The 16,100-nt window shown below is 53.1% G+C and overlaps 2 protein-coding genes across 12 annotated transcripts in view; one reads left to right on the top strand and one right to left on the bottom strand.

Moving 5' to 3' along the window:
- FKBP5 (FKBP prolyl isomerase 5) overlaps positions 1-6,521 on the bottom strand; it is a 160,196-nt gene extending 153,675 nt beyond the window's left edge. Inside the window, exon 1 of the mRNA XM_065542942.2 lies at positions 6,380-6,521. The gene's annotated coding sequence lies outside the window, so the exon portion shown is untranslated. The remainder of the gene's footprint in view (positions 1-6,379) is intronic.
- The window catches only part of ARMC12 (armadillo repeat containing 12), a 32,420-nt gene that overhangs the window by 4,164 nt on the left and 12,156 nt on the right, over positions 1-16,100 (top strand). Inside the window, exons 1-2 of one of the 11 annotated variants that reach the window (XM_074038279.1) lie at positions 9,696-9,749; positions 11,604-11,782. The exons of 1 other annotated variant lie outside the window; for it this stretch is intronic. Coding sequence is in view for 4 of the 10 variants with exons in the window: in XM_005553212.5 (XP_005553269.1) it covers positions 15,223-15,466 (244 nt within the window). In the remaining 6 variants the exon portion in view is untranslated. Of the gene's footprint in view, positions 1-9,695; positions 9,750-10,143; positions 10,219-10,534; positions 10,852-11,601; positions 12,087-15,074; positions 15,467-16,100 lie in introns of those variants that run through there. 9 more of the 11 variants (XM_074038271.1, XM_074038276.1, XM_074038278.1 and 6 more) reach the window with 9 other exon arrangements.

Here is a 16,100-nt window from a genome sequence, read left to right as displayed (position 1 = left end):
ACTCTCACAGGCCTTGATGAGGGCTGTGAATGTGGGCTAATGGGGGATCAGAGGAGAGTGCTTTGGGCCTGGCTCTGACCCAGACTCAGCTCTGAAGCTCCCGGGCTGCAGGGAACCATGAGGCTGCCTGGGCTTTCGGCTGCTCCAGGATAAAGGTCAACTCTTGTTGGAACACAAGGTTCTGCACCATCTGGGCTTGCCTGCCTCTGGCCTCATCTCCCCGGGCTCTCCAACCTGCACTCCATGTCCCGCCAGACCAAACAACTCCCAGTGCCCACCAGAGAACACCGGGCTGCTTCACGCCTGTATGCTTTTATACACACTATTCCTTCTACCTGGAACGCCCTGCACCCTTGCTCTGCCTGGCCAGTTCCTCTCTCCCTGAACCTTCTGCTCTGGTCACACCCAGTCCCCAACTTCCCAAGACATTATAATGATCTGTTTTTTTTTTTTTTTTTTTTTTTTTTTTTTTTTTTTTTTTGAGACGGAGTCTCGCTCTGTCGCCCAGGCTGGAGTGCAGTGGCCGGATCTCAGCTCACTGCAAGCTCCGCCTCCCGGGTTCGGGCCATTCTCCTGTCTCAGCCTCCTGAGTAGCTGGGACTACAGGCGCCCGCCACCTCGCCCGGCTAGTTTTTTGTATTTTTTAGTAGAGACGGGGTTTCACCGTGTTAGCCAGGATGGTCTCGATCTCCTGACCTAGTGATCCGCCCGTCTCGGCCTCCCAAAGTGCTGGGATTACAGGCTTGAGCCACCGCGCCCGGCCATGATCTGTTTTTAAGTAAACTAGGGACTCAGACTTCCCAAGTAGCCCATAGGAGGGCAGCGACCAGGTTTTGTATCCCCAGTTTGTAGCACAATACTTGGCACACACACAGTAGGTGCTTAATAAATGCTCAGGCATGGCCAGGCGTGGTGGCTCACACTTGTAATCCTAGCACTTTGGGAGGCCAAGGTGGGTGAATCATGAGATCAGGAGATCGAGACCATCCTGGCCAACAAGGTGAAATGCTGTCTCTACTAAAAATACAAAAAATTAGCTGGGCGTGATGGCGGGCGCCTGTAATCCCAGCTACTTGGGAGGCTGAGGCAGGAGAATTGCTTGAATCCAGGAGGCGGAGGTTGCAGTGAGCTGAGATCACACCACTGCACTCCAGCCTGGGCAACAGAGAGAGACTCTGTCTCAAAAAATAAATAAAAATAAAAAGAAATAAAGAAATGCTCAGGCACAGGTGTTAGACTTTGGTTCCTAGGGCATTAACTCAATTCCTGGGACACACAGTAGGTGCTCCATAAGTACCCACTGGATTAACAAGGCTGAGCAATCTGACACTGGAAGAAGCTTGGGACAAGGTGAGGCATAGGGCATGGGGGTAGGAACAAATGGAAGATGCTTTCTGGGAAACAAGATGGTGTCGGAGGGAAGAAGGCAGAAGGGATCTTGGGAAAATTCCCAGAAGACTGGAAATATAAAAAGCAAAAATAAAAAGTAAACACAGATAGATGGAGGCAAACAGGACTCTCAGTGAACAAGGAGAGAGAAATTCAGAAGGAAAGATAAACAAAGAAAAATGAACTCAGAGAAAGAAGAAGTTCAGAAAGACAAAATGTGCCCATGAAAGCCATAGAGGACAGATTGCCAGAGACCAGAACAGGCCAACTAAATACATTATGTCTGGTGTTCCTGCTTCATCCCCTGGGGGTAGGCAGATAAGGTTGGCATGGGCAGCGTGGTGCTGTGGTCCCTTCCTTGGGTGATAGGGCTGAGTGAAAGCCCACACATCATCAGGACATCTTGGAAAACTTTTCCTCTCTTAGCTCAGGAGAGGCCCTGTGATAGGAAACAAAGCACCCCAGACAGCAACTACAAACCTAGTTTCTTGCCCTTAGGCATGCAACTTAGCTGCTCTTGCCTCAGTTTTCCCAGCAGGAAAGTGGGTCTGATTCTTACTTTAGAGGCATATTAAGATCATACTGAGTTAAGGCAGGTACATTAAATGTACACAGCCTGATACAAATGCCAGGGATTGACATAATGGTGGTGCTTTCTCCCAAAGGTCTGCTGTGAACAGGTCCTAAGAGAGGCTGTGTCACTGTCACTGGGTGCCACAGATAGACCTGACTTCAGAGCCCCGGAAACCAGGCTCAGCCATGGTTTCTGGATCCCAGAGCCAAATCAATACAACCAGGCAGTTTATTCCTGGGTGAAGGGTGAGGGGCAGCAGGCATGCCAAGCAGCCAAGAGACACACGGAGCCCACAGCCAGCAGGTCTGTCTGTCCAACTCCACTGCTGAGACTGTCTTCTGGGGCCTTGCTAGCATCCAGATTGCTGCCTGTCAAATGGGCTAAAAACAATTTTCTAGCTGTCAGATCACACCTCAAGGCATGTAGGAGCTCCAAGGAGGCAGAGTTCTCCTTCATTTGAAGGGAGGAGGGAGTAAGACTGGAGGCTTGAGAAATGGAGGATTTGCATTTTAGGTACATAATCTGAGCAAACTCAAAGACTATTTTGAAGTGCGGGCTTTGGCCAGGTGTGATGGTACACACCTGTGATCCCAGCTACTTGGGACATTTACTCAGGAGGCTGAGGTGGGAGGATTGCTTGAGCCCCAGAGGTTGAGGCTGCAGTGAGCCATGATCTCCCCACTGTACTCCAGCTTGGGCAACAGGGTGAGACCTTGTCTCAAAAAAACAAAAAAAGGCCGGGCGTGGTGGCTCACGCCTGTAATCCCAGCACTTTGGGAGGCCGAGGTGGGCGGATCACGAGGTCAGGAGATCGAGACCATGGTGAAACCCCGTCTCTACTAAAAATAGAAAAAATTAGCCGGGCGCAGGGGCGGGCGCCTGTAGTCCCAGCTACTCGGGAGGCTGAGGCAGGAGAATGGTGTGAACCCGGGAGGCGGAGCTTGCAGTGAGCCGAGATTGCGCCACTGCACTCCAGCCTGGGCGACAGAGCGAGACTCTGTCTCAAAAAAAAAAAAAAAAAAAACAGGGCTGGCTTTGGTGTCAGACAGACCTGAGTGTGAATCTCAGCTGAGCTCTGTTGTTTTTCTGAGCCTCAGTTTCCTTAACTGTCAAAGAGGGCTAACCATAGCGTCCACACCCCAGAATTGTTCTGAGGAGTAAATGAGATCCTGTAAATAAAGACCTGAACCTCAACCATGGGTCTAGTAGTGAGTCTCCTGCGCCACAGTCTTTGCGTTCCAAACACTGGTGGGGGTTGCTGTGCAGAGATAATTCTCCATATAAGCAATCAAGATTAGCCATCGATGTGAATAATAATATCCCATGCTCCTGTGGGAGGAAGGCCAGATCATAAACATATTAGTCTCTCAATATCTAAGCCACTTTGAGGAGATTAAACTGGTCACAACTCAGAAAATCATTGAGAAATCATCAAGCGTCAAATTCCATTAGGAATGTGTGACTCCTGCCGGTGACAGTATAGGTAGATTCCCCTCCCTGCCGCCAGGCCCCCACCTCTGCCTCTGTTCTCTGTGACTGACAAGGAAGGATCTGTGATTACCAGGTCTGCCAAGCTTTTGGAGGCAACTTACATAGTGCTGTCACTGGGCTTGTCTAGCTGGGCTCGGGAATATTGCTAAAATGCTTGGGAAACAAGGCTAGCAAGGGGAGAGGGATCAGCCTCAAGGGTCCAGAGAAACTCCAGACCTGGTGTGGAGATTCCACAGCTTCAGAGGCAGTTTCAAGGCTGGGTAATGGGAGAAAGGACTGGGGACTTCACCCTTCTGGAGTCTTAACTTCTACAGGGTCTCTCTGCACCTCACCCTTTCACCCCCAGCAAGAGTTTAGAACCTAAAGACTGGGAGTGGGAAGCAGGAGACTCATTTCTTGATCCATGGGGGGTTGGGGAGCCCAAGTGGAAGATGGGGAGATGAGAGTAGGGGTAACTGACAGCAGGATGCCACAGCTAAAGAAGGAAGTATAAATATAAAGCGGCCAGTGTAGGACTGGACAGAGGCCATATGAAACACACGGTACATTCCGGCCCCAGCGTAACAAACTGTACCAGCCTTTTTGAGAGCTGTGAGCACTAAAAAGGGGAGGGAAGAGAGCAGAGGTTCCTTCGAGGTTGGCCCTGCCTCCTCCTCCCCCACTTCTCCCACAGCTCGGGGCACCGCAGGGAAAGTCCTGATGTTCCTTTTGCAACCACAGGAAACCTACCATCCCTGCTCACACTCTGTACCCTGTTCCTCTCAGCAGCTCCAGACTGGGAAGGAGCAATAAGTGTGTATGCATGGGGTGTTTGGGGGAATGTGGGGTGCAGACAGCCACAGCAGCCTAGGTGACACCCGGAAAGGCGGCAAACATCACTTGGATACTGGCTGGAAGTCACAGCCTGTAAGGGCTGCAAGAGAGGCACAGATGACGGTGAGGAAGTGCCTTGTCCAAGGTCACACAGGCAGTTGTTCACCAGGGTGGGACCAAAGTGCATCCAGAACTAGGCAGTGCTGGGCAGCTCTCTTGGGTGTAGTATGTAGGAGTGACAGGCCAGAGAACAGACAGGGCCCAGGGACTGAGGGTGGGGAGCCCAGATCCAAGGCTGCCTCTGTGCTCTGGTTGGCTTTGGGAAGGCGGGCCTGGCTTGGGCACCGTGCCCTCCAAGCCTCCCAATCCTATCCCCCCAACCTTAAATATTAGAGATAATGCATGTGAAGTGCCTAGCGTGGAGGTTGTTTTGTGGTGATGTCAACCAGAATGAGTCACATCCACCCCTCCCCTCTCCTCCTCCTCCACACACACACACACAGCTCAAGGCCTAGAACCTCCTGGGATCTTTCTCCCATATCACCACCTTCTTTCTTCTGAGTCCCTATAGCTATTACACACATTTGGTACTCACCACCTGCTGGCTTGGGTTATTATTTAACCTAACATGCAGTGTGTTTGTCTCTTCAATTGCCCAAGGGGAGGATATCATTTCAATACACCCAATATTTATTGAACATGAACTCCGGTGCCGAGCCTGGCCTGTGGGGGATGAGTTGGAATGGTGGCGGGAGGCGGGGGCAGTAGAGGAGAGGGCTCAAAGAAGAAGCAGACTTTGTTTCTGCCTCAAGGACTTTCTAATCTGGTTAGAAGAACAGGATTAGTAAACAGATCGCTAGAATATGAGACAGGCCACACGCTGTGCCGTGAGAAAGGTACAAACTGAGTGTGCTGGGCGTTCAGAGGAGACGGGAATCAGATTTGGCTGGCACTGTTTCAAGGAAGCTTTATGAACTGGAGCAGCAGAGATGGGTAGACAGGGAGGACGGGCACTCCTGGCATGAGAAATGGCACAGCAAACTGTGAAGGTGGGAAGGAGAGAGAACAAAGGACTTCAGGACTGTGTCTTAACCTCATAGTGACATTCTCTAGCAGGACCCAACACAGAGCCTTCCTCATGGCAGACGTGCTATATAAATGTTTTGTCCCCTCCCTGGTTTGGAGACAGTGGGATCTTTAGGACCAGCACTTAGTGATGTCTTTCCACAGAAGGATGGGTAAGGAGAAAACGTGGCTCTGAATAAACCGGGGGTTTGGAGCTAAACACAGGGAAGGGTCAGATTCCAGGGTCAGCTTGGGGTCGTCTTCCTTGGCCTTGCCCTTCTTCCACCCTGTCGTCCACACCCACCCGCCAGTGTCTGGGCTCTCCCTACTCCCGGCGTCCTGCCAGGGATTTCCCAAACCGTCCAAAAGGGCTGGGCTTGGTTTGCCAGCCCCGGGAATCCCTGGAGTCTCCGTGTTCCAGGCTGCTGTGAAGGATCAGGGAAGGGAGGCTAGGAAAGGGGAGGCTCCTCCTGGGGATTGCTTGAATTGGCCCCCTCAACACGGGCTTCCGTTGTCACATGACTGCGTCCCAGGTCTCGCAAGTCTGGGGCTGGCGAGCTCCAGCTATCCTCCTCTTGCCTCCTGGACTGAGCGCTGGAGAGGCACGGACTGAGCGCTGGAGAGCGCTGGCGGCAGCCTGGGTGGCTCCTTCTGCTCGTAGAGCTCCCCACACCTGCTCCCTCCCCCAGCTGTGCTAATCCAGGCGCCACCCAAGCCTGGGGTACCCAACCAGGGGCAAATGGGGGATGGCTAGGCCTGGGTGCTCCAAGGCCGGTGAGTGGGCAGGGCTGCGGGGCCCACGCGCACCCCGGAGGTTGCTGGCCAGCCCCTGCCCCAGCGTGCAATCGCATGGTTGCGGCGGCCGGGAGGCTGCGCGCCGAGCGCAAGCCGCGAGCACAAACAGGGCGAGGAGGCTGGTGTGAGCGCCTGGGCCCGCTGCCAGCGCGCCGGGGCTGGAACACAATGTCCCGAGCGGGCGGGCGGGCGGGCGAGCGCGAGCGAGAACAGCCTGACTCAGCAGCTGGGTAAGTGGGTGTGCTCGCTCACCAGATCAACCGCTCTTGCAGCCTGCGGTCAGCGACGACCCGGCACTCGGCGGCTCCCTGGAACGGGAGGGGCGAGCGTACGGCCCGCTCCTCTGCTTGCGCCCGAGCCTACCGCGCTGGACCTCCACGTGGCCGGTTCGCGCATCTCTCTGCCATCTAGCCCCTGTATTAAAGCGTCTCCCAGCCCCCAGCCTGAGCGCAGCAGGCTCTGCCCACCTGGGAGGAGCACTCTCCTCACCCCACCCGACAGGTGTGGCCAGGCACACAGCTGCTGTGTACATGTTCTGTTTTCCCCAAACCTCACCCCTCTGGGACGCCTCGGAAGGTCTTGGCATGGGGGATGTAACTCTTAGTTGCAAACAGAGGTAGGAGTTTGTTCTGGGGTAGTGGCGGAGTAGGGAGCCGAGGAAGAGGATCCTAGAAGAAAAGTGGGACATAGGGCAAGAGGATCTCCCCTATCTCTGTCCTCAGCTGACCCAGAGTTCAGAGTCTCTTCCTGCCCCCTCCCCTCAAAACCACAAGGCCCCTGAAGATTTCCTCCTCGGAGGGAGGAACAGGCAGGTGGTGTGGTGTTTTGAAGCCTGAGACCCTGCTTTTCTGCCCCCACCCCCAAACCACAATAAAGACCCAGGAATCCTGCCACCTAGCCACAAACCTCCTCCTTCCACCTCTATGCAGGGGAAATGGGGTCCCATTTGGGGTCCCCACTGGGGACTTATGCTGTCCCTATGCTGTCTCCTGGCATCTTGTGGGGCCATTGTGATGATGACAGCAGCCCAGAGCAGGGCTCTTCCTGGGGATGGGGACCTGCCCCACGTCCCAGCTTCCTGGGGTGCTGCGCAGTGCCCTGAGGGATGCTTTGTGCCTGGAGAGTGCCAGGGCAGGCGGGGAGGAGTGGTTCCGGGAAAGGCCCTGGCAGGCAGCATAGGCCTGGGCTCCAGGGCCTTTGAGGGTGGGCCTAGGGGAGGGACCTCAGGCTGCTGAAGTGCCTTACCTGGGCCTCCTGCCATCTGATGGCATCTCTGGCACCCTCTGTGGCTAAAGATGCCAACACAGGCCTGAGCCGTGGACCCCCTTCCCATACATACATCACACTTCCCACACAGGCTCTCACCCAGCCAATGCACACTGCATCTCCCAGTTGGGAGGCACCTTCACTGCCATCTACTCCCACCTTCTTCCTGATGCTTGAAATCTGTCCGTGATCCCAGGTCAGTGATTGCTCGAGGCTATGACAGGGACACTCTCAGACAGCAGCCCACTGCTCTTCTGGACTTCCCTATCTCCAAGTCCACTCACCTACGGGACACCTGCCCTTACATGGCCTAGAAGTGACTGAACTCATATTCATGTCCCTCACACCAGCTCCTCCCCATTGCCCACCATGACCCTCCCAGTCCTGAAACTCACTGCAAAGGTAGATTAATGTTTAACTACTTTCTCTCCTTCATCATCCTTATGTCTGATATCTTATCAAATTCTTCCCTTTGTTGCTTTTATTTCAAAATATATTGTTTGTTCATTACTTTTCTCCTTCACCCTCTCCCCTCCAGCCCCATAGATTCCACCTTTGGCCCAAATTCTCACAGCAGCTGCTACACTGTCCTTTCTTTTTCCTTCCTCCTACACACCCTGCTGGAATAATCTTTCTCAAACATCATTTATTGTGTATGTTATCAACTTCAGACTCCTCAACCAAGCACAGTGAGTACACTAGCTAAGCTGTGTATTCTCTGTGAGATGGGACCTGAATTCACTCATGGCATGTCCAGGCCACAGGGTTGAGTGCAGTGCCTCCTGCACAGCAGGAGGGCAGCAAATGTTCCTCAAGTGACCCATCCATTTGGTGGTGTTCCCTTTCCACCGTTCCAATTCTCTCTCCTGCCTTGGTCTCCCCAGTCCCATCAAGCCTATTGGCTTCCCAATGCTCACTGGGGCCCTTTTGTTTTGAAGGGCCACTGTTTTTCATTTCCCCAAAATCTTAGGTGGCTGGAGGTGGGGAGCTGGTGGGGAAGGGAGAGGCCGACATCCAAGTTAATATCAGGAAGGTTGTGGCAAATACCAACTGCAAAACCTTGGGTGCAGAGCAGAATGAGGGCAGATGCCTGCTAGGAGTCCCTGTTCAGTAAGAGACAAAACCACAGAGGAGGGCAGAATGTGGAAAGGAGAGTGGCATAACTAGTGGCTTCCCTCTGAGCCTGTGAGCTGCCTTTAATCTTTTCCTTTTTTTTTCTTTTTTTGAGATTGAGTCTTGCTCTGTCGCCCAGGGTGGAGTGCAGTGGGGCGATCTCGGCTCATTGCAACCTCTGCCTCCCCAGTTCAAGCAATTCTCCTATCTGAGCCTCCCGAGTAGCTGGGACTTCAGTTGAACACCACCACGCCCAGCTAATATTTGCATTTTTAGCAGAGACGGGGTTTCACCATATTGGTCAGGCTGGTCTCAAACTCCTGACCTCAGGTGATCCACCCGCCTCAGCCTCCCAAAGTGCTGGGATTACAGGAGTGAGCTACCGTGCCCCACCTAATCTTTTTTATGTTTTATTGCTTAGTTATGTCCTGCAGTATTTTAAACCTCTTCTCCCATAGGCTGTAGGCTTTTTAATGGCAGGGACAGTGTCTTTTATTTATTTGACATCATCTACTTATTTTGAGAAGCAGGCACGAAATACTTTGGAGGGCACATAAAACTTGGGTCTGGATCCTGGTTCCAACACTTAGCTGTTTGGCCCTGGGTAAGTCTCTTAACCTCTCTGAGCCAGTTTCTTCGTCTGTAAAAACCGCTAGTGACACTCGTTTTGCAGAATGAGGGGCAAAAATTACAGAGAATACAAAGCACCAGGAAAGTGCCTGTTGTACCCAATAGTTTATATTCCTTCCCCGTATGGTTGGAGCCTTTTCTGAATTGGGAGAAAGGTGTTCCTTAACTACTGCCCATACTGGGACACTTTAAACTTGAAAAGGGGCACTGTTAATAATTACGTCCGTTCCAGGGACGCAGAGCCACCCTACCGTAGTTCACAACAACTGCAGGGTTCGGATGGCACGCAATATCCCAGTGCCTAAGCACAGCCCCAAGCATAACGCTCAATAAATGCCTGTTGAATCAAAGAGCGAACAGAAGCTGACCCTCACTCCGTTTTTTGGACATCATTGACTGAAGCAAATTGAAAAGCCCGCCCCTGCTGCGCCCCCACCCCCACCCCGTCCCAGAGCCACCGGCAGCCTCAATTCCCTGAGGTCTGCCCTTCAGTAGCCCACCGTCCCGCCCCCGGTTGCCTTGACATCAGTGACGTCGCCGAGGGGCGTGGCCTCTCTCCATCCTCTGCTGGTGCCCTGGGCCCCTCCGCATCCGAACCTGGGGGGAGGATGAGGTTGGTGGCCCTTGACCCTACTCGCCCCCCGCCGGGCCAGCATCTAAGCCCGCCTGGCCGCCTTTCTTGGGCGCGCAGCTGTCTCGAGTGTGGGTACCCATCTCCACCCCCACCCTTACCCGGGTGAACTAGCGGGGGTTCTAGAGTGCCGGATCCCGGTGAGCCCTCTCCACCAGCTGCGGGCTAAAGGATCCTGAGAACCTGGGCCCAGCGCTCAGCTCAGGCCCGCCCCTTCCCGGGCAGCCCCCTCGCCCCACGTCCTGGGGGGCGGGCGGGAAGGATGGGACCCCCGCCCAGGAGGCGCACAGGCGCCAACGAGCGCGGGAGAGAAAGAGTTAAATTAGGTGCCGGCGCCGGGCGCGGCGCGAGTGGGGGAGGGGAGCGAAGAGAAAGTGAGAGCGGGGGCGGAGCGGGGACGGGAGCGAAAGAACATCCTGTGCCCGTCGCCGGATGCGCGCGGGGGGAGGAGGTAGTCCGGGGAGGGAGAGCAAGACGGGGGGAGGCCCGGGGCGGGGAAAGGCGCGGCCTCCTTCCCCCCCAACCTCCTCCTCTGGGGGCGCTGGCCCCCTCTGCTTCCCGCGCCTTAGCCGGAGCTACCCGGAGGCCCCAGGATCTGGTTCCTGGGCAGGAGTAAGCGCTAGCTGGGGAGAGATGATCTCGGAGAGTATGGGATGCACGTCAAGGCAGGGACGGCCCCCAGCCTTTCATCTCTTGGTTTTCTGCAAGGGAAGCTCGCACGTGTTGAGCGTCCCCTGTGCACCGAAAGTACACACATTATCTTAGTCAGTCCTGACAGCGGCACTTCCAGGCAGTAGACAGGAATTCATAGACTCGCGTTCTAGAAGAGGAAACAGACTCAGATTATGGAATTTGTCCAAACCCCACACTGCTGGGATGTGAATGCAAGCCTGTCGGACTGCAAAGGGCTTTTCACTGGAGTTTAGGGTAGGGCAATTTCCCCTTAGCTTCTATGCGCACAAGTACTGGGCCGCTGCAGTATCACCCTCGGGAATGGCGGTGTCTTTTCGTAGAGGACCCCCAACAGCATCTGGCTGGAGCTTCTGTCATTAACTAGGCTCAAACAACCATTGCCAGGATATTGGTAAAGAGATGAGGAAGGGGCCTTAGGGTTCCACAGTAGTTGGATGGTTCTTAGAAACACAGTTTAGGGGAATGTGTTGTAGCGCTCCTGCTCCTCTTTTAGGTATTTGTGGGGGCTTCAAAGAGGGTTCCAGAGTCACTCAAAGCAGTTACATGGATTACAGGAATTCGGATTGATTCACTTTAAGAAGACCAGGGAGGTCTGGTGTGGTTGTTTACGCCTGTAATCCCAGCACTTTGAGAGGCCGAGGCAGGCAGATCACCTGAGAGCAGGAGTTCGGGACCAGCCTGGCCGAAATGGTGAAATCCAATCCACTAAAAATACAAAAATTAACCAGGCGCGGTGGTGCACGCCTGTAGTTCCAGCTACTCGGCAAGCTGAGGCACAAGAATTGCTCGAACCTGGGAGGCCGAGTTTGCAGTGAGCCGAGATGGCGCCACTGCACTGCAACCTGGGAGACAGAGCCAGACTCGTATCAGAAAAAAAAAAAAAAGACAACGACTAGCGTGAGAGGTAGTGGGTAAGTGGAAGGAAGGGCTGACTCATGTGCTTTTCAGGCTGGGATGCATTGAGGGCTACCGTCTGTGTTCTCACTGCCTGCCCACACCCCACATGTTGTCCAGGTGAAACCTGCGGAGATAATTAGGATTATAGTCAACATTTGTTGAGCTCTGTGTGCTGGGCACTGTTCCAAGTGCTTTACTTAATCCTCACAATCCCATGAAGTAAGTCTTATTGTTTCTATTTTACAGGTGGGGAAAATGAGGCACAAGGAGACCACAAAGCTAGATCCGTGACTAAACTGGTTTTGAGACGGAGTCTCCCTCTGTTGCCAGGATGGAGTGCAGTGGTGCGATCTCGATTCACTGCAACCTCCGCCTCGTGGGTTCAAGCAGTTCTGCCTCAGCCTCCTGAGTAGCTGGGATTACAGGTACACATCACCAGCTAATTTTTGTATTTTTTAGTAGAGACGCGGTTTCCCCATGTTGGCCAGGCTGGCCACTCTGACCTTGTGATCTGCCTGTCTCCGACTCCCAAAGTGCTGGGATTACAGGCTTGAGCCACCGCGCCCTGCCCTGAACTGGTTTTGAACCCTGGCTAGAACCCGTACTTATTTACTAAACTCAAATGTACTTAACATGATGAGAACATCGGCCTTGAAGGTAAAAATGCTGGCATAGATGGCAAAGAGGTGTGTGCTTGAGCAGCCCATGTCCTTTTCCTGGGTAAGGCAGGTAAGTAACTCACAGCTGGCTGTGTGTATTTTGGCTGTCAGACTTCTCTTTAACCAGTGGTTCCAGATTTCTGGATTTGACAGAAAAAGCAAGAAAACAAGTGAAAGCCAGGTTCCCATAAAGAGCTGCAGCTTTTAATTTATGCTCCCTAAGAGCACACAGAACGTACCTACCATCTATTATCACCATCATTAAAGAAAAGACTTCTGTTTTTTTGAGACAGAGTCTGGCTCTGTCACCCAGGCTGGAGTGCAGTAGTGTGATCTCAACTCACTGCAACCTCTGCCTCCCAGGTTCAGGCAGTCCTACCGCCTCAGCCTCCAGAGTAGCTGGGACTACAGAGATGCACCACCATGCTGAACTAATTTTTGTATTTTTTGTAGAGTGGGGGTTTTGCTTGAGCCCAGGCCAGGCTCGAAACTCCTGGGCTCAAGAGATCCACTCACCTCAGCCTCCCAAAGTGCTGAGACTACAAGTGTGAGCCACCACGCCTGACCTAATAAATACATTTTAATTCTCAAAATAGGAATGACATCATCTGAATCTGTTAGTCCCAGCCAGGCACGGTGGCTCATGCCTGTAATTCCAGCACTTTGGGAGGCCAAGGCGGATGGATTGCCTGAGCTCAGGTGTTCGAGACCAGACTGGGCAACATGGCAAAACCCTGTCTCTACCAAAAATACAAAAAATTAGCCCGGTGTGGTGGCGCATGCCTGTAGTCCCAGCTACTTGGAAGGCTGAGGCGAGAGGATTGCTTGAGTCTGGGAGGCAGAGGTTGCAGTGAACCAATATCACACCACTGAGCTCCAACCTGGGTGAGAGAGTGAGACCCCGTCTCAAAAAAGAGAAAAAAAAAAAAAAAGAAGAAGAAGGAAAACAATTATTCCCAAGAAAAGATGGTCAATGGACTTTATGCCAACAAATAGATATTCCATTGTCTTTTTTTGTTGTACTGTGGACTAGTAAAAATGTCACTCTAGGAATAACTCTGCCTCTAATCTCTCTGAATCATTTGAGGGCAGAACCAGAAGAAATGGGCCTTAGGTGTGGCAGGAGGGAGTTAGGTTGCAGCCAAGAAAGAACACTTTTTGCAGGTCTTTAAAGAACAGGTGAGCCTTACATGTGCTTAGGAAGTGAGGGTTGCAGAATCAGCTCCATGGGATGGAGGGGCCAGTAACTCTGGGTCCCACCCTGGAGAAGGGCAGAGCAAGGACATTGCCTTGAAGAATTTATTCTCAGAGCCACCAAAGTAGTCTTGGAACCTAAATAACAGCTCCCATCAGGCAGCCGTTTTCTGCCCAGAGTTCAGTGGAGATGCGATGGGGTTGCATGGCAGTAGGGGGGCTTCGTGGGCTTCTACTCACCCCTCACCCTAGGGAGTTCATGCAGTCATCCACCTTGGGGCTGAGTGGAGTGCCAGGAATGACCCTTGAGGAGGATGAGGACAGGAAGAGAATGGCCACCCAGGAGTGTTGCTTGTTCCCCGCCTGCCGCCTAGGGTGTACTGGGCCAAGGCTCTGAGTGGGCAGGCCTGGCTGGCCATGGCATCATTGGATATGCTGTTTGCCTGTTTCTCTACCTCCTTCCATCCTGGGTGCAGCCCAGGACTCAGAGCCATCTGTCCCCGTTCTCCCAGAAAAGGGCTCAGGGCCAGGTGGGTGAACACCTGTTCTGGTGCAGCATGCTCAGCACTGGCCGTGGGCGTCACCCTAGTTTGGAGCTGGCCACTTGCCTGTTCTGTGACAGAGAGTGGGGTCAGAGGGTGTAGGGAGACCATGGTGGGGAAGAGGGAAGGGTCTGGTCTCACCTGCCCCATCCTAGTGGTGGGGATCAAGGCCTCCACAGGTAGGCTCACATCCTCTGGGGTGGTGGCATCTTCTGACTCCAGCCTCATTGTACTTCTGGGGAGGCTGAGAGTTGGTACTTCCAGATTTAGCTGAAAGGCACAGACTTACTCACATTTTAATCTTTGAGTTTTACAATGGTAAATCTGAATCCCTTTAGGTTACAAATGCAGAAACAGACTAAGGCAAAGGCAATCCTTTCTCCTCCAAGGTCACTCTGGTTAGATGGGTCTGGAGCCCCAGTTACTAGACACTGTCATTGTTCTGCCCCCAAGTCCTTAAAGAATGATAGAACATGACTTAAACCACCTGCTAAGTACAAGATTCTAGGCTGGAGATGCAAAGGTTGCTGTCCTCAAGAGCTTTTTATCAAACAGGTAAACTTTAGGGCAACGCGCAGATGCTGGAAAAGGGTGGATTTGCCTCAGAGTCTGTGCATGCTTTCTAAGATGCTCCCCTCCTTTTCATCCTCTGATGCAGGGAAGGAACCCTACCTGAAGAAACACCCTAAGGCCCAGCAGTAGATCTCGGGTGGAGCGATCACAGATGGGAAGGCCCGGAAAGAAAAGGAACAGGGTTGTCAATAGGCATACCCCAAACACCCCTCCCAGAAATGCCCTAAGGGCTCAGCCCAGAAATGGACCTCTGCTGCCCTCTAATGGCAGAAGGGCAGCCTCTGGCACTACCTACTGGGGCCCCACCTTAAGGAAGAGGGGATGTGAAGGACCTTTCTGCCCTCTCCCCTTTTATTCCCCTTCCGTCTTATGTTTCATCTCCTGTGGTCTCTAAAGCAGAATCTTCTCTTTTTTTTTGAAATGGAGTCTTGCTCTGTTGCTTAGGCTGGAGTACAGTGGCATGTCGGCTCACTGCAACCTCAACCTCCCACGCTCAAGTGATTCTCCTGCCTCAGTCCCCTGAGTAGCTGGGATTACATGTGTATGCCATGACGCCTGGCTAATTTTTTTGTATTTTTAGTAAAGACAAGGTTTCACCATATTGGCCAGGCTGGTCTCGAACTCCTGACCTCAAGTGATCCGCCCACCTCGGCCTCCCAAAGTGCTGGGATTACAGGTGTGGGCCACTGTGACTGGCTCCATCTGTTCTCAAGCACCCCTGGCTGCCCCATTTCCTGACCACTACCCTCCATCCCATCATCTCCCCAGTTTCCTTTGTTGCCTGGGTTCCAATTCTGGTACCCTGGTTCCTGACCCTGCCAGAGTTCTGGTTCCGGAAGGTCCCCCATAGGTGCCTTGGGCCTAGCTCTCACCCGGGCCCAGGGCAACACTGAAGTCATGGGCAAGAGCATCCCCCAATACCTGGGGCAACTGGACATCCGCAAAAGTGTAGTGAGCCTGGCCACAGGCGCCGGGGCGATCTACCTGCTCTACAAGGCCATCAAGGCCGGCATAAAATGCAAACCGCCCCTCTGTACCAACTCACCCATCTGCATCGCCCGTGAGTGTCCGGGCCCTGGGGAGAGGGCTCTGCCCCAGGAGGCACCTGCTCCCGAGGCCTCTGCTGTGGGAGGGCCCAAAGGTGACACCTCCAAGTTCCTCTTTCCTTTGTCTTTCTCTTCTCCACCTTCCTCAAGCCCACCCTGCAGCGTCCTAGGCAAGGCCCTGCTAGAGATGCTAGCTCAGGGTCCCTGGATCTCACTCAAGTGGATCCTCAGACTCATCTCGCAGGTCTCCAAATGCTACATTTCCTCTGGCTCGCAGGATTCCACTTCTCGGAAACTTGGTGTCAGCAGCTCCCCGCATTTTCTGCCCCAGGAACTTGAGGCTTTAAGGAAAGGGAAAATTGGAGGACTTACTATAGGCCCAGAGCTTCCACTAGTCCACATGTTCTTTTGTGCAGAGTAGGAAAATGAGCCCCTTCTGCAAGACTCTTTATTGCCATCTACTGGAAGATCATTACCATATACGGGTTATGATAAAATACTACTTGTTACCGCCAAATGCCAGACAGTTGTTAGAGTAAATGGACAAATCTATGATGGTACGTTATGGACAATACCACATTAGATAGGGTGCCCTTGTGCAGTAAACATTCGTTCAACTGTACATGGTGGTCCTGCATATGGCGAGAAGGCTTCTCCGAAAAGGCAAGGCAAGGCCAGGCCGGGCGCGGTGGCTCACGCCTGTAATCCTAGCACTTTGGGAGGCCGAAG

The sequence above is a fragment of the Macaca fascicularis genome, chromosome 4, assembly GCF_037993035.2.
Source record: "Macaca fascicularis isolate 582-1 chromosome 4, T2T-MFA8v1.1".
NCBI lineage: Eukaryota > Metazoa > Chordata > Mammalia > Primates > Cercopithecidae > Macaca > Macaca fascicularis.
This window is presented reverse-complemented; position numbering and strand designations above follow the sequence as displayed.